Here is a 27,620-nt window from a genome sequence, read left to right as displayed (position 1 = left end):
CAAAATATTTGACACAACAGAAATACAGTCAATGGACAACAATGTAAATCAAAGGTTATGAATTCATAAATTAACAATATATGGTAGATTATGTACATACACTACCAGTCAAAAGCGTTTGAACAATTAATTTTTTTTTTTTTCTTCAAGAATTCTCTTCTGCTCACCAAGCCTGCATTTACTTGATCCAAGTACAAATAAAACAAATCAAATTATCTAAAAAAATATTTTTTACTATATGTATGACTTCAAATCATTATAATATTCTGATTTGCTGCTCAGAAACATTTCTTGTTATTATATTATGTTGAAAACACCGGAATTTTCTTTCTTTGATGATTTTCTGAAACTCTTCTGTAAAAGAGTTCTTTTGTAACTTTATGTCTTTGTCATCACTTTGGATTAATTTAATGCATCCTTGCTAAATAAAAACATTCATTTCTATAATTCCCTCCTAGCCCCACCCCCAATATATGCTATATTGCCAAAAGTATTGACTCGCATATGACATCCCATTCCTAATGACTCATGTCATCCATGTCTTTATGGACCTTGCTTTGTGGACTGGTGCACAGTCATGTTGGAAGAGGAAGGGGCCGGCTCCAAACTCTTCCCACAAAGTTGGGAGCATGGAATTGTCCAAAATGTGTTGGTATGCTGAAGCATTCAGAGTTCCTTTCCCTGGAAATAAGGGGCCAAGCTCAGCTCCTGAAAAACAACCCCACACCATCCCCCCTCGGCCAAACTTTACACTTGGTACAATGCAGTCAAGACAAGTACAGTTCTCCAAACCCAGACTCGTCCATCAGATTGCCAGATGAAGATTCGTTACTCCAGAGAACACGTCTCCACTGCTTTAGAGTCCAGTGGCGGCATGCTTTACACCACTGCACCCAACCACTTGGTGATGCACGGCTTGGATGCAGCTGCTCAGCCATGGAAACCCATTCCATGAAGCTCATGGTGTTAACATTAATAATTTGAGAATAAAGTATAACAGTAATAATCATCTGCAGGGTTTGATGTGACATGAGCTAATCGATCTTGAGATTAAATCACCATCGGTAGCAAGATTTGTGGTAATGCTATTTTTCTCAGTCACAAAAAACTAAGTAGATCACAATATAGTCTACGGTGAAAATTCTTACTAGGGTCATATAGAGATCCTCTGAGAAGTTTACTTCCCCACGATGTGGTTCTTCTTGTGAAGTCACCGCCACCGGACTGCTCACTCGACCACAGAGACCATAACTCACTTATCCAAACCTTGGCATTGTTGTGTATTAGTTTATGATTTTCTAATTGACATTAGATGTTACATAGCAGTCAGATGATAGCAAATGTTTATTTGTCTGATACATAAAAAGTTTCTTCACCTTATTTATTTCTTCCCAGATAACGTAGCTCTGACATAGAAACAGCCAACATAATTACTTGCATTTTAAGCACTTTGTTGCTGCTTCAGTTATGATATTTATTTTAGTTGTTGATTAAGCTTGCCTTTCTTTCGTTAATGAAATTTATTTTATTATGCTTGTGTCGTGATGATACAGAAAGAGAAAACGTTATTTGAACGTTGATGCTTTAATAACAAATATTTCTCAGGAGCGTTTATGCTGGAATCTCATGGATGTAGCCACAGAAAAACTGTAACATAAATATTAACGCAACTAATTACTTTCTAAATAAATGATAAGAACAGTAACATAACTACTTGGAAAAGGAGTAATCAATAATTTAATTATATTTTCAGGGTAACTTGTCCAACACTGATAACAATACATGGTATGAAACATGGATGGTATATTGTTCCTTTTCAGTCGGTCACTCCGAGTCACGTTGGATGGCCGACAAATTGGGATCTCACTTCAAGAAACCAATTCGTCGGTCATCCAATGTGACGTCTCTGTTCCCTTCTTTAGGGAACGAGGGTTACATATGTAACAGAGACGTTCCCTTTCAGTCGGTCGCTCCGAGTCACGTTGGATGACCAACAAATTGGTCTCTCGAAGCGAGATCCCAATTCGTCGCCCATCCGACGTTGAATCTCCGTTCACTTCTTCAGAGAACAAGGGTTACATACATAACCAAGACATTCAATGTTTATCAAAAATAAATAAATAAAAGTTCTACAAAAGACACCAGTGTGCTTATTCTGTTACCATATGGAGTTTCCAACATTGAAAAAATCCACACTGATGACATTGAAAAAGAGAGAATTGTCATGCGTTACTTCAGGTGCCCTTTTACAACGTTGGCAGGTGAAAGGGTTTTCTCCGACGTCAATTCTCATGTGGACTTCAAGGTTTCCAAGCAGAGCAAAACTCCACACTTTTAAGGCTTTTCTAAAGTATGAGTCCTCATGTGCCTGTTAAGGCTTATTTTATGATTGAAACTTTGTCCACAGCGCTGGCACACTAAGGGGCTCTCTCCGTTGTGTATTCTCATGTGGACCGTTAGGTTTCCATGCTGACTGAAACTTTTTCCACACTGAGGGCACGTGTAAGGCTTTTCGCCGGCGTGAATTCTCATGTGCCTTTTAAGACACACTTTACGAGTAAAGCGTTTTCCACAGAGCTGGCAGGAAAAGGGTTTCTCACCGTTGTGTATTTTCATGTGGACCATCAGGTTTCCGTGTTGACGGAAACCTTTTCCACACTGAGAACATATGTACGGATTCTCTCCGGTGTGAGTTCTCGTGTGAATATTAAGGTTTCCTGGTTGAGAAAAACTCTCTCCGCAGTGTTGGCACGTGTAGGGCTTCTCTCCGGTGTGAGTTCTCAAGTGCCTGCTAAAGTTCTCTTTTAGCGTGAAACCTTTTCCACACTGAGGGCATACGAAGGGTTTTTCTCCAGTGTGAATTCTTAGGTGCCTCTCAAGACTTTCTTTACGAGTGAAACTTTTGTCACAGTGTTGGCAGGGAAAAGGGCTCTCTCCCGTGTGAATTCTCATGTGGACTTTAAGGTTTCCTTGTTGAGCGTAACTCTTTCCGCACTGAGGGCACGTGTAAAGGTTCTCTCCGGTGTGAAGTCTCGTGTGAGCAGTAAGGTGCACTTTTTGAGCAAAACGGTGTCCGCACTGAGGGCACGAGTAAGGTTTCTCTCCGGTGTGAACTCTCATGTGCTTGTTAAAATTTCCTTTTTGACTGAAGCTTTTCCCACACTGTTCGCAGGTGAAGGTCTTCTTTCCAGAGTGAATCTGCATGTGGTCTCTAGAGTTTTGTTGATTGAAACTCTTTTCAAACTGAAAGCGAGTAAAACTATTTTTTGTCTCTTGAGCTCTTTCTCGTGTGGACGTCTTTTCAGTCGGAGAGCAAGGTTTTTCTCCAGTTAGGAAACCATGAAGATTCTCATATTGATCTTCCTCTTCGTTTTCGTTAACTACTACTTTTTCCTCTTTCAGTGCCGTTAGATCTTAAGTGAAAAAGTAAACACAAAAATTGAGTTAAAAGCAGTAGATGATGCCTTCTCCATTCAAAATCAAAGCATGCTTTTTCATTTAATAATCTTATCTTCATAGTAGGTGCATTTTTCCAGACCAATCTACAAAAAAACTAAATTTAACAATTTTGGTCCAAATAGAACAGGGTCACTAAGTTTGGTCCTAAATCCCTAATCAAACACACCTTAAGCAGCTAATCAAGATCTTACTAGGTGCATTTGAAGCTTTCGAGCAGGTGTGTTGAGGCACGTTGGAGCTAACTTCTGCCGGAAACACGGTTGTGAAACTTTAACATGTAAACGCAAACCGTACAAAAAAATAAAGCAACGTTGTAACCATTTTAATCCCTGTTTCGGAACAAAGCAAATGGATCTACAGGTGTTAAAGTCTCATATTCAAATACCCACATATCAATTATTAAAGGCTTACCAAAACAAAGTTACTTTTTCACATTTTCAGGTTGGTAGATGCACTGGGGCGACAGAGTTTATTTTAGTTGAATTTGAGGTTTTAACATGTTCGTTTGTTAAGCCCTCGTCTACACTCCAATGCTCCAAATAGTTAATAAACATTATTTCAAACATAACTAAACAGCGATATACATCGGCATTCAATATTTTGTCCCACCCTTAACGTAAACATAATGTCATGTTTTAAGTGAACATGTGGGCAACTGTTAGAGAAAAACACCTTCATTAAAAATATATGACATCTTTTTTTCAAATTGTCATATGGCGTGACTGTCCAGGCTGTGCGTCATCTAACTAACATGACAATATACATAAGAACATATGCTGTATACAGCACACATATTCAGCACAGCATAAATAATTGAAAAAAAAAAAAAAAAATTGTCAAAGAAATTGTTCTGGCCAAATACATATTGTCCGTAAAATGGGCGTCATATGGTGCGACTTTTTAATTAAACTTTTTTTTTTGTTTTTTTTTACAATTTTTACTTATTAATTATTAAACATCATTGCTGACGTTGTATTTTACATGGCAAGTATAAGCTTACTGTTTTGGTTAACCAAGATATTACCTTAACTGAACAAAACGTCATATGGTGCGACCGTTGTTTTCCATTCCATTTGTTACAAAACTGATGAATAAATTAATAAATATTCAAAATATTGAACACTTAAAATTAGGATTTTTATATTTTGTGGCACAGACATACCTGTAACAAATGAAACATCTCTAGTTGAGCGGCAGAGTATTAATTGTGTTTGTCTTAGATAAAAGGCTCTGAAATGTTTTGTTTCCTAAATCAATGCACCCTAATATATAATATATGGAAAGACTGAGGAAAATGTCTTACTCAATGTCTAAGTCAGAGGAATATATCTGAAACTTTTGTCACATCGCATGACAACGAGGCAGGAACGCAACAAATTGATGAATAAACCAAAATTCAAAAACACAAAATCTAAAAGACCACATATTTTGGAAATGTAAGAGTCAGCTTAAAAATAAAAACCGACCGGTTTGTTCCTCAGCATCTTCAGGTTTGACTCTGAATGTTTCATCAATCTTCAGGTCTTCACTCTCTGGTTTAATAAACGCCATCTTAGTTGGGTTTTACTTCTGCGATTGGACACACAAAGCAGAAAATAAATGCATTGAACAAACAAAACTGAATCTATAACAGTCTCAATCAGCTCCATTCAGTAGATGGACTTAAATCACACACACACACACACACACACACACACACACACAACCACAAGTGAATACAAGAATGCAGTTTACTTTAAAAGTACATGGTGTGGTATTTGCACATTTACACTTGATATGTATTTACTTCTGTAGATAACATTTATAAATGTACCAATTAAAAAAGTGTGTGTGTGTGTTTTACACTGTTTGACCAGCACGTGACGTCAGCGTGCACAGTTCTTTAAACTCCGTTTCTCCGTTACTATTCGCCAGGAATATAATATATACACGTTTTGGAAAAATGCTTCATGCTATAATGAGTAAAATGAGACGCGCCTTTTATGTTCCTCTCACGCGCTTAACTCTCAAAAAATAACGTACGCAAAGATAAGCGAGATAAAGCATCACATTCAGCATTTAATTAATTTTGTTTTGCTTTTAAAAAACTATACAGTGAATGCTTTTGTCGATTTCACACTAGAAACGCTTAAAACAAACCGTTGTTCAGCCAAATACCAGACGCTGGAGCGCGGCGCAGCCTTATGACATCACATCGTCAGAGCAAAATAAAAGTCCTGTATAACGGAAATGTGTTTACATACAGAAAACAAAGATAAATTTGCAATTACAGTACAGTGATGAACTGAAAGTTAACAACACTTGAAGTACTCCGTTCTAAAAGGCAAAACAGGATTGTGGTGGAACATGCACGAGAACAACTAACCCTGCCTTATTTGACATATCTAGTTAATGTATTTGGTGAAGTTCTAAAGTTCTTTGCAGTCACTGTTATTTAAACGTCAATCATAAACAGCTTAAAAGACTTTCCTCCGGTGGTCCTTCTTAACATAACTTAACATCTAGCATAGGTTTCAATACGAGCATATCAGTTACTTTTAAAACATGCAATGCTCCAAACCTTTAACCCACGGGGACAAACTCAACCCACAGCTTCAACCCACAAAACTAAAATACAGCCATATTCTGTTGTGTGAACTTACATATTATGAACGGCATAGAGCGATGCTAACGTTAGCCATAAATGTTTACCACCAAAAGGGTGTCTTGCCAAGGTGGGTGCCAAAGTTGATGGTCCCTCCTGCTGGAGCAATAATCTCTGGGAGAAATCGCGCCATGTTTCACTGATATTTAATATTTGTTGGCTTCAGTTGTCGGTGTTGGACTTTAAAGGCAGTCCTGCATGTTCAAAAATTGAAGAAAGGTTTTTTCCAATAAACTCAAGTTTAATTAATCAGATATAAAAGTTACAGTGTGCTCGGGCTGTCGGATGTGCTCCTCACACCACAACACAAACCAACAACCACAATCCTTTTCAGACATGCATATTTGTATAGAATGTATCGTCGATCTCATCTTCTGGCTCCCCCTTTGTTACTGGGTCAAGCTTCCACTTAGACCACGTTTACCTGACTCCATCCTGTTTTCCCGGTATCTTACACAACATCTGCTGCATCCTGAAGTTAACAAGTGTCAGGGTATACTTCCCTTAAGCATACTTGTGCAACCCATAACACATAAAAACATCAACTCATTCTAATACTCTTTATAAACATCATGCCCACTTCTTCGGCTATTCTCATTCAGGGAGTGCTGGCTTACTACACTAGAGCTAGTTCTGCTTTTGTAGTTCTACTCACATCCCGTCTTGCTCCATTTAGTAAGACACACACACAATCTATACTTCTGTATTACTTTTGTCTTTAGTAGCAAGCACATTTGATGAATAAAATGAAAAAAATAAAACGAATATATATGAATACAAAGTCTAAAGTTCTTATAAAAATCCCACATTGGATGTGCATGTTATTCAATAGGAAAATGATCTGTAATAGTTCTTGTAGAAACATATTTGCCACAGTTAAGGTACAAATGGACTCGTCGCTGGAGTGGAGCCTTCAAGGACAAGATTTGCACCTTTGATGAAGCGTCCAATATTGTACCAACAAGTTTTAAAAGGAAAAGGTACATTTTGGTTCCTCGTGGTACAAATTATATACTTTAAGGTACGAATTGGAATGGTACAAATAATGAATAATGCGGTTATTTCCAATAATCAGATTAAGGACTTAATTGCCATATTATTACAGGTGTGGCCAGGCTTTGGGCGAATTTTTTCGATGCGATTGATCGTGCGGCCTAATTTTTCATTTGCTTATCGCTCGTAAAGTAGATGAGGAAAACTAGGACAACGGTTGAATTTAAAGCGCCGCCTTTAAACAGCGTTTTGTTCATAAATGTTTTCACCAGGTGTGTAATCACCAGCAAATAATGTTTTTTTCATGTGACTGATAATAGTTCGCAATATCTCTAAAAATGCATTAACAATTAAACAAGAAATACGTTAATCACAGCCTTTCCCGTTCATTCCAATAGGATGTTCAACATAGCTTCACGATGAAAACCAAGGAGCGTCTAAAATAATGGTAGGTTTTGTGATTAATTGCGATTAATAATGGCAGCACTAACAAAAACATGGTTTATGATGTACATTACAACGTTTAAAATGTTTAAAATCTTCATGACTTTAAGCAGATTTAACTTAAGTCTTTGTGTTAAACCTGTGTTGTTAAAAGCGCTATATAAATAAAAATGATTGATTGAAGTCAGTGGTAAGATCATGCAAAATCAAATAGTCAAAAAACTGCCTCATTCCTTTTATTTTCTTAAACGTCTCCTCTATACATGCAGCCAAAAGGTTTGGAAAAACATTCAGATTTCTAACATGTCTAGAGTGAATAAAACTCTAGATACCTTTTACTTTATGTGACCTAGTTGCATCTTGTTTTGTCTCAGCCACAAATATTTCTGATGAGTACACTTCTTTGGGGCTTATCCACACCATAACTCTCCGTAGCTCTCAGTGAAGGTGGACTCATCAAAGAACAATACATGTTTCACATTGTCCACAGCCCAAGATTTTCACTGCTGGCACCATTGAAATCGACATTTGGCATTGGCATGAGTGACCAAAGGTTTGGCTTTAGCATCGGCCCGGCCATTTATATTGACCCTGTGGAGCTCTCAGTGGACAGTTTCAGTGGAAACGGGAGAGCTGAGGTGCACTTTTAATTCTGCGGTGAGTTGGGCAGCTGTGGTTTTTACCCTGGATAGTGTGGCTCTTGATACATCACAAAGACTTGCTGTCTGGGTCACAGATGCGCTAGCGAGACGTGCACCAACAATTTGTCTTCTTTTGAATTCTGATGTCACCCATAATGTTGTGTGCATTGAAATATTTTAAGCAAAACTGTGCTATTACTGTGCTTTTACACTCTGCTCTTACTCTTGGAATGGTCAATCAATGAAGACTGGCCACCAGGTTGGTCAAATTTAGCCATGAAGCCTCCAACACTAATACAGCATACACAATATAGTAATACTGAAAAATGGATCCAATTTCTATGAAATAACAATGTGATCAATTGTCAGCTCAACATGGGACCTACACCTTTTCAGAGGCACTTTGGAGTGCATTATTGCCAAGGCACCTATGCAGGATGAGGGGGATCCAATTGAATACAGTTCTTCCACATTACACCAAATCGGGTGAAGCACTTCCTGCCTTAGGCTTCCCTTTGGTCCGCACTCATGCAGCTGTCAGTCTTTAATTTCGTAGACTAATCATTTTCGAGACAAAAACGAGACGATAATGAACTAACTTTAAATGACAACAACTATAATGAAAATCTATTGACATTTTCGCCAACGAGACAAAAATGTTAGGGACGGAGGATTTGGGATAAGATTCATTCAGAACGAATCTGCTCCATGGTTTGGAGGTTAGATGCCTGACTTGCATTCCAGCATATCATAGCCTATAGATCTATCCTGCAGGTCTCCAATTGGATTCATCTGAAAGAAGAAATTAACATACACCCAGGATGCTTCTAGGGTAAGTAACGCACATCTTAACTTTCATTTTTGGGTGAACTATCCTTTAATACAATGTTAAACATTAGCGTGAAAGAAACGTGTGAGACAGGAAGTTGTGGTTATGCTACGCCTCTTGTGAACTGTGGGAACCTGAAGACAGATTTAATATGTCAGAAGGCAGGAAGTCATAAACTGATGTTGTTGGTTACATCTAAAAATATATAAAAATCTGCTAAAGCTTTATGTATAAAAAATTCATAGGATGATGTAAGATTAATTTAGCTCTATAATTAATATGAGGGATTGAATCTTAAGGATTCGAGTTGATTTGATGAAATTTATAGAATATAATTTATTGACTGATCAGTCCAACGTTTAGCACAATTGAAGTATTTGTTTGTATTTGTATATATTGTTTTCTTTTATTCAATCTTGGAGATATCCTATCAGTGTTGGTGGATTATTACATTATTACATCACATTTTTAGGAGTGCTTCCCTGAGATTTTCTCCAAGGTTAAAGAATTTACAAGCAATGCTTATTTTTAATACCGATCCGTCCACAGATCAGGGCAACACTGGCCAGCCATCTACATTTTCAGTCTCAATAATAGGTTTATCTTGAAGATTGCTTATGGTTTAAAAAGGTATATTTAAATCGGCAAATGCATCTGACTGAGACCAATGGATAATATCTTGCAGTATCATCATTAAACGACCTTCCACCAATCTGTTCATCATTGTTTATAGACATGCCCAACCATTCGTGCTGTTCATGTAACCTGTCGATTAGGTTAAATGAATCTGACTGTAACTGATTGTTAATTAGATCACGTAGCTCATCACTGTTGTTTTGAAAATCATCTCTGATCATCTTTAGATGTTGTCATAAATCAGAATGACATCTTTTACCAATCATTTTGAACTTTTTATTTTTCAATATTTTTCAAACACCACCACCATTCAAACAAGTGTGACAAGTTATATACCAAAAGATAACTGTGGCCCCGCCAAGTCAAAGTCTCTGAAAGCCATGGTTGACATAACCAAGCATCTACATGACATAATAATGTAGTAGTAGTAAAATGGTCTGCCATTGTTTCGTTGTTTGTTGAGATGTATCAATACATTCACAAAAGATGTTTACAAAAAGTGTTTACATGTGACTAATATTGTATAACTTTTGGTTTTTAACTAAACTACCTATGGGCGTCACTTAAGAATTCCTATAACAACCAGTAGGTGGACAGGAGTTAATAGGATTTAACAGGACTGTAATAGGTTCTATTTGCTTGTAATCAATTAATCTCTCTCATTCAGAACTCTCTGCTTCAGTCCAGAAAATTATCTAGACTGGGGTCAGCATGAATATAAAAGCTGAAACAGGCGCCTTTATTGGCTGGAAACATCTTTAATGGACCAGTAAACCTTTGTGCTCCAGGAAATGGTGCGTTTACATGATTACACACACTACTAATACTAACATCAAGACTGGTAATGTTATAACATCATAGCAATAATAAGAAGACTCACATGATTTAGCATTTACCATTTCAATGTTGAGTAATAACATCTCAGTTAATATTGAACCGTTCCATATACATAGCTCTCTCTTTATGCATCTTTTCTTTTTACTTGCAGATAAACAGAAATACTCAGAGACTGCAGAGGAACAGAGGCTTTTCCTGACATTATCAGCGATACTATGTATTAAGAGAGAGCCCATAAGGTTTTTGGTATTTTTTTATCTGCATTTTCAGTGCCTCTTTTAACTTTTTCGTCAAATAATTTACCTCGTTGTTGCTCCCAACCCATAAATATTTGTTCTAAAAGATATTTTGGATGAAAAAATTGTTTGTGACTGTCCCATCGATTGACAGGTAATGAAGACTCTCAAGGTACAGAAAATTATTAAAAGACACCAACAATCTGCTATCAACCATAACGTTATGAAGCTACAATAATATTTTTGTATTCTTCCCATAACAACTTTATTCAACAATTTGGCACCGTAGCATTATGCAGGTGCAACAACTTTGTTGACCCTAGAACAACATTGTGATTAACCAAGAGAGGTTTAGAGATATAGTCAAGACAACATTTTTGGATTAAAAATGTCATGTGGAGATGAAAAACAACCAAAGCCTTGTGCAGGAGAAGGAAGATACTGACAGATATGGCCTATAATAGAATACATAACTTCAATTAGATCCTTATTTTACAATCCTATTTATGCTGTTTTTTATTACCGTTATTATAGAAAATTTGAGGCTGCAGTTCTTGAAAACTCACAAAACCAACATGAAGAAGAAAGCAAAATATATTTTTGAGTGCAACAAAAGAAAATGAAGTATATCTCAAGGCTGTTTACACAGAATTGTTCATCACAGAGGGAGATATGAAAGATGTAAACCAAGAACATAAGATTCAACAGATTGATGATGTTCTAAAGACTCAGAAATCACAGGACAGACCAATCAAATGCATTGACATATTTACATATTTAAGGAAAAACATTGAAGAAAAGATTGTGCTGACCAAGGGGATTGCTGGCATTGGAAAAACGGTGTCTGTGCACAAGTTCATCTTGGACTGGGCAGAAGAAAAAGCCAATACGGATATAGAATGTGTCTTTTTGCTTCCATTCCTCAAAAGATGAGTTTTGAGTTGGTTTTTAAAGATTGGTAGTGACTCTGCTGCCCTAGTGGCAACGGGCAGATCGTTCCACCAGCGAGGAACAGACCAGGTGAAGGTGCACAAGAGTGATTTTTCACCTTTTTGCGATGGGACTGCAAGACGCCTTTCATTTGGAGAGCGTAGGCACCTGGAGGGAACATATGATTTAATTAGTGAGTGTAAGTATGGGATGTTTAAGCACATTGTAAGAGTAGCGAGGAACAGAGAGACAACAGAGAAAGAATTGGTAAAAGAATAGGGAAAGCTTAAATAGAAATAGTAATAAATAAATAATAGGTATACTTGAGTGTTTTGCCGGTGTCTGTGCTCGGTGAAGTCGCACAGGTAGAGTCGCTGGTCTTTACACTCATCGGTCTTCACACGATGAGGCCTGCATGCGAAGGCTGTTGATAAAGCTATTAAGAGTGAAAGAGGACATTTGGACCTGTTCCTACGGTTTCTGATGGGCATTTCACTGGAATCCAGTCAAAACCTACTCAAAGGCTTGTTTTTATGACTGTATGGATGATATGAATTTAAATCAGAGGTCTCAAACTCACACCTGCTTGGAAGCTCCATTTCTCAGTATGCGTTCTCGTCTGTACTTCTTGACTAGTGAAATATCATCAGTACTGTACCAAGTACTGTTCCAATTTAAAGTTTACATCTCGCCAAGTATAGTTGACATCTCTGGATGTGTTTTGCCCTACCTCTTTTTATCAAGGATGCATTGAGAAGTGTCTTGTACAAACTTGAAGCAACCAGGTATCCCAGAATGCACGTTAAACCAATCAGCGAGCGTTTATGGAAAATACAGAACATTTTCAAAATACTACTGTGACTGTGTCATGAAATGCAGTTCTAAGAGTATTTGATCAAATCCACAGTTTGAATATCAGAAAGATATTTGAAAATCTGCTTTGCAGATGCTCCTCTACAGAGATCAGCCTAAAATGTTTAGTTACATGATTGTGATTAAAGTGAAAGTTATAAAATTTTCTCCATTGTCAAGTTCCCTCCCAGCATCATCTTTTAGTTTTGCTCTTTATGAAAATCCAGCCTTGTAATCGAATTTACATGGGCCTTGTAGATCTTTTGTAGAAGCAGCGTTTATCCACACTAAAGAATGGCATATTCCACAAATTGTCCTTTGGCAGACTGACTTCAATGTGAGCTGCTTTTAGTCTAAAAAGAAGTTTTTGAGTTCTAAAACTTACAGGATGTTTTGATACTACAATGACCTCTTATAAATCAAAATATCATGGGAAATTCAGGTTTCTCAGTTTATTATGTCTGTTTGTTTTGTTATTTTCACAGGCTATGTGGATGTAATCTCACCGCTCCTTCCTGTGAAAGCTTGTCTTCAGCTTTACAATCTTCAAACTGTTGGACCTGAGTAACAATGACCTGCAGGATTCAGGAATGATGCTGCTTTCTGAAGGACTGAAGAGTCCAAACTGTCAACTAAAGATACTGAATTTATGCATTTTGAATTATGATTAAATCACATGACTGTGGTGAGTTATTTTAATTGCACATTTTACCTTAAATTGACACACATTAAAGAACTTGTTCATGTCTGTCATGATTGAGGGGTCTGAGGCGTGCGGATCCATTCGCAGGCTTTTATTGAGCAAAGGCATGATCAAAGCAGGCAGACGTCAAAACACAGCAAACGGGAATATCAGAGGCAAGGCATCAACAGAATCCAAAAACAGACGGCAAAAATGTAAATGTAAATGTAAATGTAAAATAAAAAATTAATCCGTCTGTAGGTGGCATTAAGTCACCGTTAATAAGCGAGCCATAACAACTGAACCGATTCACATTTACATTCACATTTACACTGAATTTTTACATTTACATTCCAAGAAATTCCTGAAAAAAGCTGCAAACCTGTTTGTTATTTCTGATTTTTTTTTTCTCTTGATTTGACTTGGTCACTTTACTGTTTTGCTTTGGAGCTCAACTTTTGGACAGTGCAGCACTAATACTGCACCCACAAATATGGTTTAAAAACAAAACTTTAGCAGGCGTTTTCTGCACATTGCTCAATTAATTATTTATTTGACCATGAATTATTTTACCATGATTTTGTATTCAAGGGTTTGGTGCTTGTATGTATGCATGTAGGTGTGATTATTTAGCTGCAGCTTTGTTTTTATTCCTGTCTTTGTGTTTTTCTTTTAATTAATTTGACTTGGTTGCTTTTATTTTACTAATGTAGCTAATTGTTTTGACAGTGCATCACTAATATTGTACACAATGCTATTTAAAAAATGGCATTGTTTTAATGTTGCTTGCATGTATGCATGTTATGAGTTGGTGTTTTTGAAAATTATTTTGCAGTATTAAAGTTTTGTCAGTAGATGATCCAACAGTGTTACACAAATCCTTAAAGTCAGAATGTACGAATGACATAATCAAAGGAAAAGCTCATAATATCCATTCCTGTGATTCAGTTTGTTATAACTGTTGATGGAACGCAAGATGTCTATATAGCTGATTTCCTTTGCTACTATAAAGTTTAATGAATGACTTAGGAGGTGTACTAATCATTCTTCTATACCAGCCAGTCCTTTGTTATTGAGAACATGTTTCTTGTGAAAGGTACTCACGTCTGATAAACAGATGATGCTATTGTCTTAGCTCATTATGAGAGTTTTTGTCTTGTGATGTGATTCTATGTAGCACCAGGTCCTGGAGAAATGTTGAACTTGAACTTGAACATCAGAGAGATATCCTTAGTACCTTGGCATCTGCATAGCAACAGACACACACACACATTCAACATTAGTAACCATTGAGTTCTAAACGTCTCTGTTCTTGTGTTCAGATGCCTGTTTTTTCACACTGGATCCAAAGACGGCAAACACTCAACTCATTCTGTCGAAGGAGAACAGAACGGTGACGTGTTTGGCCACAAAAGAGCCATATCCTGATTATCCAGAGAGATTTAATGTGTATCCTCAGGTGTTGTGTAGAGAGAGCGTGTGTGGACGCTGTTACTGGGAGATTGAATGGGGTGGTGATGATGGTGTGTATATATCGGTGTCACGTAAGAGCATCAGCAGGAAGGGAGAGGGTGATGAGGGTCACAGCAAAATCAATCGAGTTGTTTTTCCAGTGTTAATTTTTCAGAGTTACAAAGTGTTGATTCTGGTGTTGATTTCTCTGACATTAACACTTGCAGTGTAAATCAATGCTAGGAGTCAGTGTAATTACAGCGTGTTAAGTTAAACAACACTTCTGATGAGTAGATCCAATTTCCGGTGCTTGCACATTACTTCCTGTATGTCTAATGGCGGACGGCCACGTGAAGACGGCAGTGTTAAGATGTATAATATTCTTTTAATTGCTTTTTTTTATTATTAATGTTTATATTTTACACTTTTATATTACATTTATGGTAATGTTTATCTATTTGCATTGTTCTAATGTTCATTTATTTCACGTTACACAGTAGACAACCCACTCGAGACGAGAGCTGCAAAGGTACGTTAGATTAAAAACTATCAACTACTAGCATAGTTAATAGTACTTTAACAGTTTTTATGTTCGACCTTGGTTTTGTAATATTCAAGATTATGTGTGGCAGATGTTATTTTTTTAACTATTAAACCGCGCGTTAAAACAGACGAACGGAAATAACACAACCTATATTTGAAATATCTAATGTGTGTGCGCGCTTAATGTGCAATGACGGAACGAAACTTTGTATGGACCGAGGAATTAATACGAAACGGAGCGCGCTTAGTACAGACTAAGACGGCTAATAACGCAGTTTAAGTTCAGCAAGGAACTGTTTGTGAAACTTTTATTCCCAGGTCAGGTATAATATTTTTCCATGTTTGTTCGTGCTATACCCTCATATTGCGTTCGCGCGTTTAGTCAACAGTGGCGCGCGATGTTTAGTTTAAACTGAAGAACATTTGAAATATTACAAATACGTCGTATGCATGCTGCCTCCGTTTTGAAACGCGGAAGTTTCAAGCTTATCTTAATGTGACTCTTTGCTTTTTCTATCAGCAAGTATCATCATGTTGATGAAAGTGCATTGTCAAGGTGTGAAGAAATTTGTGAAATTGCCTAATGATTTCACATTCCAAGATTTTCTCACTGAAGGTAAGTAGGTAAGCTTGTGCTAATTTAAAGAGAAAGAGAGGGAAACGGCTGTGTTAGAGGCATAAAATCAGTTAATTTTTGACTAAAAGATAAAAACAAATTTAAATGTTTATGTTCATGTGTATTTGATATAATTATTTTTCAGTTAAAAGCAAATTTGGGTTTGCAAGCTCTGCAGCTCTTCAAGTCTTTGATGACACAGACACCAATGTGGAGGAGGACATCTTCCAAGAACTGATTGAAGCCAATCCACATTTATGTTTAACTGTTAAATGTCTGGAAGAACTTTCTGCTGGCCTGCCAGAGGGTAAGCAAGCAGTGACACTTCAGACAGTTATGATCTGTACAATAAATGTTATTTCTTAAAATCAGAAATGTAACAAATGATTTTCCTTGAACAATAACACACAAACAATGGTGACTAAAAACACACTTGCCCTTAAACATTTAGTATAGTAGTGGGAATTAAATATAATTAAATAAAATTTAAGTTGTTGAAATTTTCAGAAAAAAGGCATTTCAGAAACCTGAAAATTGTTGTTGATTTTGTTTTAGTGAATACACCAACAAGATCCTCGACCCCAGCACATGCACTGATACTCTTTCAGTCTCTTCAGCTGACTATGATGAGGCAGACATAGCAGTGAACAGGCAGTCTCCACGGGCTTGCAGCAGAGAGACATTGGATGCTGAAAAGGCAAAACAGGTATGTATACATGTTTTACCTTATGGTTAATTTGTCAGAATAATTATTATTACTATTATTATTATTATTTGTTTATTTTTACATTTTACATTTTTTATTCAACATTACTACAACCATGCTTAATGTCAGACTATCCAAGATGCCCTGGAAAAACAATCTGGTGGTGAGGAAGTTTTGGAGGAATACCAGGCAACTAAAACTTTGAAGCACAGCACCAGACGCCAACTTGTCAATATTGTTGTCAGTCACATGACAGAGACTTACGGGTAAGATTTCAGTGCACAAACACAATAAATACAAATTGCTTCCCATAAAGGCTTTGTCAACATTAAAAATAAATATTTTATATATATGCAATTTATAGGAGGATCCCCACCCGCAAACAGCGTGAGACTTATGCTTTAGGAATTGTTAGTCTCTTTCCTTCTTTGAGAGACCCATTTTCAGCAAAGGGCTATGTAAGAACACATTTTAAATTATATATGAATATATGCTTTTTGCTGAATATATGCTGATGTCATACCTTACTAAAACATCTTATCTTTCTAAAAGGAACATTTTTATGATCCAGAGAAGGGGACGGGTTTATCTCTTGGCGCCTTAAAACTTTGTCAAGGAAGAACCCAAAACGGGGGCGCTCTGAGATTTTTGAAATAGGAGGACCAAGTCGCCGAAGAAGAGTAGATGATGGAGAACAGCTTTTACTGAACACTTCTCAGAACATTACCATGCATTTAAAGTACAGAGATGCTGCGGTGTGAGTGGACTTCTTAAGGCCAGTGCTTTGAAATTCTACAGACCTTTTGATCTACAAATTCCATATGGGTCAGATGGTGAATATATTGTACCTTTTGTATGTTGGTTTAAGCTGGTTGGTTGACTGGTTGCGTGATTTTATGTTTTTTATTTAAAAAATAAAAGGTTAAGTCGATTTGGGTGTGTTATCTGTTTTTTTTTTTTTTTATAAATACATTTTCTGTGACTATTTATTTGAACTGAGTATAGAGAAAATTTACCTTAGGCTTAGGGTAATGTACATTATTTTAGTGTTAAAAACAACTCCATTAGTGTTAAAATATTGACACACTTAGTGTAGTTTTAACACTTAATAGGTGTAAATGGAAACTTTCACTAAAAGAAAAACACACCAATGGTGTTAAATGTGAACACTCACAGTGTTTTTATAACACTCTAAATGAGTTGAAAAATGTACACTTTTTAAAGTGTAAAATTAACTCGATTCAGTGTGGACCTATATAAACCCCGAAAAAGTGTTGATTTCCACACTACTAGTGTAAATTTAACACTTTGAATTTTGCTGTGGGTTTGGACGTAATGATCAGTCCTGGAGTTTAATCTGCTGTCCTGAAACATATTCATTCATACATAATAAGATAGTGGCTTGTCTCCCTGTGAAGCCCATCAGCAGTAGAAGAGCAGTGTATGAAGATATCTACAGAGTAGGAGTGTATGTGGATGAGAGCGCAGGAACTCTGTCCTTCAACAGCGCCACCGACTCAATGAGACTCATCCACGCAGTCCAGACCACATTCACTCAGACACTCTGTCCTGGGTTTAAGGTTTATTATAAATCATCAGTGAAACTGTGTTAAAGAATCAGATACTAACCATTATGCGTGATAAATCAGTGAGATGTTACAGAGTCCTTTCTTTTCATTACATCTGTCAGTGAAATAATAAGAATAACAACTTTGAAATATACACAACTAAGATGATTCAATAAACTCTGCTCCTCATTTTCATTGTTTGTCTCGTGCTTCTGCTCTTCTCTAACTTTACAGTCAACTTCTTGACCGATAGAAGTCAAAAGACGTTTTATTAACGTTAAATAACATGATAATAGATGGGTGACTTTTTCATGACAAGTACAATCACAGGCTATATATTTTACCTCATTTGTAGTGTTTTAGTGAAATAACCTTTTAATGATCTTTGTGTATATAAGTGTGTTTACTTCGAGTTTGTCTCGTTTTATGACTATATGTAATAAAATTAATTAAATGATATAAATATTTGTTTCTCTCTTGCTAGTCTGATTTCTTCTTCGGTTCTCTTAAGTCTCTTTGAATAAAAGGATCTGCAAAATGTTCAACGTAATTGTAAATTTACAGTCACCAACAAACACAAAGGATTTAAAAACTGAAGTAACTTAAAGGGAGAGGCTATTGCAACCATTAAACCTATTTTTTTATTTATTTTTTTAGCTCAAATGGTTGGAGATTTTCAGTCTCTAAAAATGTATTTCATATAGTGGTCTTCGTTGTGAAAAAAGCCCTCATTTACGATAAAGAACGTTTTAGCGGGATCTGGCAACCCACGAGGTGCCGCTCTCCTCATGAATGAAAGTGAAAGTAAATGTTTACAGTCGATGTCTCAATATCAAATAGAATTAGGGTGCTTCTCAATATCCATCCTCGTTTCCTCGCTCCTTCGAGACGAGCTCAGAGCTCAATTCCTCAATTGCACCGAGCGAACTTTTGGCTCAACCGACTTCCATTCATACGCATGCGGAAAAGACAGACCGGAAACCCAAGTTGCGCTGCTTTCCAAAGTTTTGTGAACTCTGACATCGCGCGACTGCCAGTTTATCCACGGCGCGCGCGCTTTCCGTCTTCACGCGGTGACTTACGTCCGGCAGAAATGGAAGAGGCGCTAATTTTGTGTCAGTTTATGTTTGTTTACTTTTTTGTTTGACATAAAATTGTTTACACGTCGTGGCCGAAGGGAGACATGGCTCTTGGTGTCATATCCTGCAGCCCGTCCATATCTGTATAATGTGAGAACGTTATGCTGCTGGACCGCTCACTTTGATATTTTTGGGACTGTTTTGCAAACTTTTGTTCAACTTGTCGCTTTTTGAAATCCATACTTTCAACTCGACACTCATGGTGAGTGAGTTTCCTTTTTCCCACCGAGTTGTGTTTCTTTGTGGACCTTCCAATGTGGATTTGGCTAAAGGCTACACGCCAAGCCGGCCTCTTCGTTATACCTCATGAAAGCTGCATGATCTTACTCCACCTTTAGCATAGATGCTATTTACACTAAGCGGTCGACAACCTTATTGGAACGAGGCCCTCCCTTCACCTGCCCTAAATCTACCAAATGCTTATTAATGCTTATTAAAAATAAATGCTTTGTGATTTAAAAAGGGAGAACATTTATTGTCAGAAGGCGAATTCAAACCCAGGTCAGAACATCTTTTATATCGATTGATCTCAATCGCTAGTTAGTGTAAATCACCACTACCGACAATTTGGGCTATTTGCACTAATTTGTAAGATGTGTTGGGCGAAAATCGGGAGGCCCAGAAAATGATAAAAGACATCATCAGAATAATCAAATTTCTGATTACAAATGTTTTTCAAAATGTCTTCCTTTGTTCTCAGGGGAACAAAGAAATCGATGCAGGTTTGGAACTGGGGTGAGTAAATAATGACATAATTTTCATTCTTGGGTGAAATATTTCTTTAATTTTGTAGAAGTGAGTTTTGGCCAGGACACATGACTTGAGAATTGGCAGATAGAGCCTAGTGGATGGTAATAAAATTACATCGAAAAAGGACTGTAACGAAGTCATGTGCAGGTTCAAACTTTCAGCCTTTATCCTGATAAAATCTTGACCTCTGGGAGCCACTGGCTGCCACCAGCAGTCTTTACAATTAGTTATAATTAATTTAGTCTAATTGTTGAAGAGAATTTCTATTTGAATGTACATACTGGAAATACTGTATTCTAATCCCTTCTGGCATGTTTTATGGCGACAGGGTGGACACATTAATCTTAGGAAAAGCAAGGAAGAAAACCTGCCACCAGCTTACTTAAGTGGTTGGAAAAATCTTTTGTCCTGATTAAGGGGATGGCCTTTTCTGAAATGGGCAGATTTGCCAACATGACAGGGTGGACAACAATTCAAGGGACATGGACATTCTTCTTTTTGAAATATGGTTAGTAGTCTTTCCCCAAAGTGGCATTAGTATTTACTTTAAATTAGTTTACTTATGTAGGCCCTGACAGTGCTGTTATTTGTTAACGATTCTCTCAATAGAAAACCGTCTCCATTCTCTTTCTGCTCAACTGTGCTCTTTTAGCCTTTGTCTCTCTCTGTATATTTTTGGCCTCCTTGAGTAGCTCCACCAGATGTACACTTAATTTTCCTGTCTCATTTAATGTCACCACACAATAGTGATGCAATCGGCCATGGAATTGGGGTCTTTGGAGGGTCCATCTTGAATTGGGGCAGCTTACGTTGTGATGCTGTGACTCAATCTGCCTTCAAATGCGATCTTCAAAGTGCGCACCCTTTACTTTGGGACACAGCTATAGTCTTAAAAACTCTCTTGATTGTGAAACTACTACCTTCCACCACGGATTCAAATCGCAGTTTGAAGTAGGAAGGAACGTTGAGTTGCTTCATTGAAAGCTTATTGTTTTACTGTGTTAAAAGCTCACTGTATTGCATAGATTATTATGAGAGAGAAAATAGACTGAGCGAGTGTGATTACCTGTATCTGACACAGCATTCACACAATCTGTGATGTAGGAGAAGTATTATAAATTATACTGGGTTTGGTCATCTGCCATGACACATTGATACATGAAGCACCTAATGGTTAAAGTGAACTTATTGTAAACCCTTTTATTCCAATAGTGAGTCAGTGACAGTATAATCTGTTGAAGAGCTTTATGACAAACTAGATGAGCCAGAAGAAAGCAGAAACTAAAGGAAGGTAATGAATTAAAGAATATCAGTAATTACGTGTCGTAATTATTAAGTGTCGTTTTAAAAAAGGTAATTAATTTCTGTCTCTATTCCAGTCAAGATGAGCAACACCACTCAAACTAAAGTCAACGTTGATCAGAAAGCGGAGAAAGGAGGAATTTTAAATGGTCCTATACTCACTGAAAACACTATAGAATCAGTTACTATCAACTTCATCACTGCAGGTACTGGTACTATCACTCTATCTGTGCTTGACATACTGCTTTGTAGCCATCATTTAATAGCTTATTTATGTCCAGTGATTGTGAACCTCAGTCCTAATTTATTTGGCTGTTATGTGTGTTTCTTATTTCCTTACTCTTTACAGAGCCACAAAAATCCCAAGACACAGTGAAACAGACAGGAGATCAAGGTGCAGCCATCATGTTCTCTTAAGGCTAGTTCACAATGTACTGACAGATGTTGTTTTTGTTTGTCACTAATTCTATGCTATTCTATTCTCTTTCCCTAATGCTTAGCTGCAAAGGACCCTGGAACTTCTCTTCCTGATTACACAAAGATCAGCCTAAGACTGAAGGAGAAATTAAAACAGGACTACCAACGGATATTGATTGGTAATTCACAAAAGGGTCATCGACAGAACCTGAACGATATATATACTGATCTATATGTGCTGGAGAATGAGACTGGAGGAATAGAGAGTGAGCATGAGGTGATACAGATCGAATCGAGTCGCAACCGGCTTATTATTGACACACCAATCAAATGCAATGATTTATTCAAAGTTCGGAGTGATAGGAATCAGCAAAAAAAAAGAGTGATGACAATGGGCATTGCAGGGGTGGGAAAGACTGTCTCCGTCAATAAATTCATCCTTGACTGGGCTGAAGGAGAAGAAAATCAGGATATAGTCTTCATTTTTCCACTCCCATTCCGTAGACTGAATTTGATCAAAGAAGAACAGTTCAGCCTCATAGGACTGCTTAACAAATACTTCTTTAGTAGTCCTGAAGAACTGCCTTCTCTTCCTGAAGGTGATGGAAAAGTCATGTTCATCTTCGATGGTCTGGATGAATGTCGCTTCCCTTTAAGCTTTGAAGAGGATAACAGCATTAAAGATGTAAATGAAAAAACAACAGTGAGTATTATAATAACAAGCTTGATCAAAAAAGATCTGGTTTCCTCTCTCATCTGGATCACCTCCAGACCAGCAGCAGCCAGTCTGATATCCCGAAACTACATTGATCAGGTGACAGAAGTGCGAGGATTTAACGATGAGCAGAAAGAGCAATATTTCAACAAAAACAGCAGTCCTGAAGTTGCTGGAAACATCATCCGTCACATCAGGAAATTCAGGAGCCTGTACATCATGTGCCACATCCCCGTCTTCTGCTGGATCTCCCTCACAGTTCTTCGGCCTCTGCTGGGTCAAAAGAGCAATGAAAAAACACCTACAACACTCACAGGGATGTACACAAACTTTGTAATTTCTCAGATGCAGCAGATGAAAAACAAATACAGTGATGATCCTGAATCTAAGACTGAATCTGTAATTTTGAAGCTTGGGAAACTGGCCTTTCATATGCTGATGGAAGGAAAACTGAGTTTCTACAAAACAGATCTTGAGAAATATGGAATAGATGTCACTAAAGGGTCAGTGTTCACCGGGTTATGCACTGAGATCTTTCAAGAAGAAAAAGCGTTTTTAGAAACAAGTATTTACAGCTTTATACATCTCAGTGTCCAGGAATTTCTTGCTGCTCTTTATTCAACTTTGACTGACAAAAAGGAGAAAGTAAACATCTTTTTTAAATCCTGGACAGAAAAACTGATATGGAAACTCTCTAGAAAGCCACTGTTTCTAATTCATAAGGCTGCAGTCATAAAGGCTTTAAAAAGTGAGAATGGACACCTTGATCTTTTCCTTCGATTCCTGCTGGGTCTCTCAATGGAGTCCAATCTGAGTGACATAAAGGAACTACTGCCAGGACTAGAGCTCAAATCAGAGAACATGAAAGATTCTGCTGACTATATAAAAAAGAAAATACAGAAGGAGAAATCAGTGGAAAGAACCATCAATCTCCTATACTGTTTGACTGAAATGAAGGTTGACACTGTTGAGGAAATACAAAGGTATCTGAGCTTGGGAGAACTTTCAGTACAGAGTCTCTCCTCTGTTCAGTGGTCTGCTCTGGTTTTCGTGCTCATGATGTCAGAAGAGGCTCAAGAAAAATTTGAACTGCAGAAATACAGAAGATATGATGAAGCAGTGATGAGATTGTTGCCTGTGATCAAAAACACCAAAAGAGCACTGTAAGAGTTTTCTTTATACTCAATTACATAAAAGTCATTTAGTTGGGTCTTAATCTTACACAGGTGACTTATTGATTAAGACTTCATTAAAATTATAAAAAATGTAGATGTATGGTTCTGTGTGATTTAAATTAAATGCCAATGTATCTCCACTACCAGTCCCAGTGTCCACAAATACAGTAAATGCTAGTTAATTTTGACCTTTGGCTAAAAGTTTTAGGTCTTATAAATCATACAGAATTAATTGTTGTGGAAATACAGACTATGTAGTACGGTATAAAAAAATAGTATAATGTAGTGGTATAATAGCATAAAACCATTATGTCTATAGAATGGCCGCCCAAAACATGGAAACTTGTGTGTGTGTGTGTGTGTTGAAGAGCTGCCTAAGCTTTGCCTCATTCATTCTTTTTTTAACTTATTGTGGTCATGTCTATGTACTGTATAAGTTGATATAGTAATTATCACAACATGCTTTTATTATAAATTAGAAAAAACTGCAAATACTAGTTTCATGTTTTATGAAGAGAAAATTGTTTTATGAAGAGAAAACCTGGACACTTTGATTGTATGGAATGTGCCATCTTATAAACCTTAAGCATTACTGTACTTTTTTATTTCCTACACAGGCTGCATAACTGTAATCTCACTGCTCATTGTTGTAAGAGTTTGTCTTCAGTTCTAAAATCCTCAGTTTCTGTCCTGAGAGAGCTGGACCTGACCAACAATGACCTAGGGGATTCTGGAGTGAAGCTTCTTTGTGATGGACTGAGGAGCACAGACTGTAAGCTGGAGATTCTGAGGTTTGAGTCCAAGTACTTTTTTCAGTTATTTATTACAAAACAAACTGTTATGATTTATTCCGTATGCATTTACTTTGTGTTAAATGACGTAATGCAGGCAGTGTGGGGCATGCATGTCCGAATTATACTTTGGCCTAAACATGACCTGCTGGACGTCTTCTTACAACTGAATTGCAACAACATATATATTGAAGTATACGCAGCTAAAAGTCAAAGTAACAATTTTACATGCAACCACAGAGAACTGTAAACATGTTCAACCATATATGAATGAATTTTTTGGAAATATTCTGTTGTACATTTTTGCATATTTATGTCTACTGACTATTTTTGGCCAAGGACAATATTTTGCTGTCGGACCAACGTTTGCTGGGATGCCATTAATGGGCTTATTCAAGTCTTTTACTTGTTTTAGTCATTTTTATCCATTGTGTGTCCCACATATGTGTATTTTAGCAAGGCTGCCTGTATTGCAAGTTGGTAAATGAAGATACTTGATATGTCACTAATCTGCTTTATTCATTTAAAACCTGGACACTGCCACGTAAATGTGGTTTTTTGTTAATGACTGTCCTATTACAGAATTTAACAGAGTAGCAGCTCACTACCAAGTACAAAAGACACTGTAACAGTCTGTCACAATTCTAGTTAAATTTTTCATAAATTAATTTCATACATTATACTTTGACTATGTTCTGGCTCGCAATCTAGTGACAAAGTTTTTGGCCCGATGACCCCGTCCTAGAGGGTAACTGACTTGTAGAGTTTAGCGCCAACCAACTCAAACTCACCCGTTTATTTCCACATCATATTCCATCACAAATTAAATGAATTAAATACATTTTGTGTTAAATTATATAAAATTATATATTTTCAATTCAAAGTTACTGGCAGTAACAAATGCATAATACCTAATATATGGCTGAAATAGATATAAATGATGAAGTCATGTGTTGCTGTGTATTTCTTTAGGTTGTCTGGCTGTATGGTGACAGAAGAAGGCTGTGGTTATGTGTTTTCAGCTCTGAGTTCAAACCCCCTTTACCTGAGAGAGCTGGATCTAAGCTACAATTACCCAGGAGATTCAGGAGTCAAGATGCTCTCTGAAAAACTAGAGGATCCAAACTACAAACTGGATAAACTCAAGTATGTTGATCTGGAGGAGTTTTGATTAAACAACTCCAAAGACAGCATTGCCATCTTTATTTATTCTAAACTATTTAGATTTTTATGTCTTTTGTACATATACAAAAGTTATTAGTAAGAATTGATAGAACTTTAGCTGTAGTGATATTATTGAATATACCTCTATTCCACACCGCTCTGTCCCTTTTTCGAAAAACACATCAATAATTTCCTAGTTTTATGAAGCCCCTCCCTAAAAAAATAATTTTTAATATACAGTTTTATATTTATTAAGCTTTACTAGAGTACGGCAACTGCACACATGTCCATGTATAATGCTTCTGAAAGCTTTGTTAAAATAAATGTATAAATGAGCAGAGCTGAGAGGGAGATGCAGAGTAGGGTGACGAGAGGAACAAGATGAAGAACAGCTGCTTTAGAACATTGATTTTGAACCTTGTGAATGCATCAAAATCCTTAGAAGACAGAATTGTGATTCATATATGAACAGATTTTACAGGGTTTCTGGGTTTTTGTAGGCATAAAATTGCCAGAATTGGAAAAGACTGTAACTTGAACTTTTTACCTTGAACTTTCAGTGCTGGAACTTTTCAGATATTATTTATGCTCAAACAGGAACATTACACACTAACTAACGTTTATATAAGTGAACCTGCAATAAACCACCCCTTTAACATAAACTGCATCTGCCATCCGTGGTTCAGTCTAAATGTTATGAAGAGACTAGAATACTTTTTGATAATAAAAACAAAGAAAATAAAATCAAATTTATTCAATTATTTGTCTTTTCTGTGAATATGCCTAGGACGCAAACTATGCATGCTCTTCTGTCAGCTGCAATGGCTGCAATATATATTCTATGCATATTAATGCTTTGATATGAACAAAAACAGCGCATCATTGTGGACTGGCTGACACAGAACAGCGCACGTAGTGCAATCAGTTTATATTCTTCAAAATGGCTCTATGGTGATTGCAGAGAGACACAAAGGAAACTAAATAATGTTAGCATGATTAGCATCGCATTAAAATGCTTAGCATATTGTTAGTGTGATGTATTACGATATTGGTATTGTTATACTGTAATGTAATTAATTGTGTTGCACTGTGTCTGTATGTTTACCGACTGAATCTGACTTTTTGTGTTTTACAGTGTGGATCATGGAGGAGAGTCCATGATTACAGCTGGATTAAAGAAATGTATGCGCCACACACACACACACACACACATACACACACACAGCTGTGGTGATTGTTGATGTCTTATAAATGTCTGCGTTCTTGTGTTTAGATGCCTGTTCTCTCAAACTGGATCCAAACACAGCGCACACTGACCTTGTTCTCTCTGAAGATTACAGAAAAGTGAGAAATATGAGAGAGAAAGCGGTAAATCTGGCGCATGCTGATCATCTAGACAGATTTCAGCATGCATATCAGGTGTTGTGTAAAGAGAACATAAAAACAAATGAACGCTGTTACTGGGAGATTGAGTGGAGTGGACCTGATGGTGTGCGGGTATCAGTGTCATATAAGAGCATCAACAGGAAGGGACACGGTGTTCAGTCTGAGTTTGGATCAAATGCCGAGTCCTGGAGTTTGTTCTGCTCTTCTGACAGATACTTATTTAGACACAATGACAAATATATCGATCTCCCTGTAGATTCCATTAGCAGTAATAGAATAGGAGTGTATGTGGATCACAGCACAGGAACTCTGTCCTTCTACAGCGTCTCTGAAAAAATAAGACTCATCCACACAATCCAGACCACATTCACTGAGGATCTCTATCCTGGGTTTACTGTTTATCCTGGGTCTCAAGATGGATATGAATCATCAGTGAAGCTGTTGATGAATCAGACTGACTAGAGTTTCTACCCACGATGAGCTGCACGATAAATCAGTAACAGTGAAAATGTTATAAACAGGGAGGAGGTCCAGCATCTGGCCACATGGTGCAAAGACAATAATCTGCTCCTTAACACTACCAAAACCAAGGAGCTCATTGTGGACTTCAGGAAGGTGAGAAGAGTATGTGCTCTTGTAATTTATATTTATACCTATATCCTGCACTTGCTGCTTATTGCACTCCTGGTTAGACCTAAACTGCATTCCGTTAC

The 27,620-nt window shown here is 37.1% G+C and overlaps 2 protein-coding genes and 1 long non-coding RNA gene across 3 annotated transcripts; 2 read left to right on the top strand and 1 right to left on the bottom strand.

Annotated features, from left to right (window-relative positions):
• Positions 1-1,721: 1,721 nt before the first annotated feature.
• LOC122343055 (gastrula zinc finger protein XlCGF8.2DB-like) lies at positions 1,722-5,652 on the bottom strand. The gene is made up of 3 exons (XM_043237361.1): positions 5,599-5,652; positions 4,926-5,028; positions 1,722-3,413 (listed from the first exon to the last, which is right to left on the bottom strand). Exons 2-3 carry the CDS (start codon positions 5,008-5,010, stop codon positions 2,335-2,337), a joined length of 1,164 nt encoding a protein of 387 aa, XP_043093296.1. The 5' UTR covers positions 5,011-5,028; positions 5,599-5,652; the 3' UTR covers positions 1,722-2,334.
• Positions 5,653-10,334: 4,682 nt separating this feature from the next.
• Positions 10,335-13,618, top strand: LOC122343202. The gene is made up of 3 exons (XR_006250724.1): positions 10,335-10,440; positions 10,635-10,722; positions 12,987-13,618. It is a non-coding gene; the product is annotated as an uncharacterized LOC122343202 (long non-coding RNA).
• Positions 13,619-18,878: 5,260 nt separating this feature from the next.
• LOC122342975 (protein NLRC3-like) lies at positions 18,879-27,558 on the top strand. The gene is made up of 11 exons (XM_043237215.1): positions 18,879-19,409; positions 19,908-19,942; positions 20,286-20,465; positions 21,170-21,248; positions 21,337-21,465; positions 21,609-21,653; positions 21,760-23,554; positions 24,184-24,357; positions 25,330-25,503; positions 26,657-26,703; positions 26,795-27,558. Exons 5-11 carry the CDS (start codon positions 21,342-21,344, stop codon positions 27,367-27,369), a joined length of 2,934 nt encoding a protein of 977 aa, XP_043093150.1. The 5' UTR covers positions 18,879-19,409; positions 19,908-19,942; positions 20,286-20,465; positions 21,170-21,248; positions 21,337-21,341; the 3' UTR covers positions 27,370-27,558.
• The last annotated feature ends 62 nt before the right edge of the window (positions 27,559-27,620 follow it).

This window comes from Puntigrus tetrazona, chromosome 4, assembly GCF_018831695.1.
Source record: "Puntigrus tetrazona isolate hp1 chromosome 4, ASM1883169v1, whole genome shotgun sequence".
Classification (NCBI taxonomy): Eukaryota; Metazoa; Chordata; class Actinopteri; order Cypriniformes; family Cyprinidae; genus Puntigrus; species Puntigrus tetrazona.
This window is presented reverse-complemented; position numbering and strand designations above follow the sequence as displayed.

Bases quoted from the DNA above. Each gene is read 5' to 3' on its own strand.
- LOC122343055 (XM_043237361.1), bottom strand. From the start codon at position 5,010: ATGGCGTTTATTAAACCAGAGAGTGAAGACCTGAAGATTGATGAAACA. The intron at 3,414-4,925 runs GTCGGTTTTTAT...TTTTCACTTAAG, and splicing joins AGATGCTGAGGAACAAACCG to ATCTAACGGCACTGAAAGAG.
- LOC122342975 (XM_043237215.1), top strand. From the start codon at position 21,342: ATGAGCAACACCACTCAAACTAAAGTCAACGTTGATCAGAAAGCGGAG. The intron at 24,358-25,329 runs GTTTGAGTCCAA...GTATTTCTTTAG, and splicing joins TGTAAGCTGGAGATTCTGAG to GTTGTCTGGCTGTATGGTGA. The intron at 26,704-26,794 runs GTATGCGCCACA...TCTTGTGTTTAG, and splicing joins TACAGCTGGATTAAAGAAAT to ATGCCTGTTCTCTCAAACTG.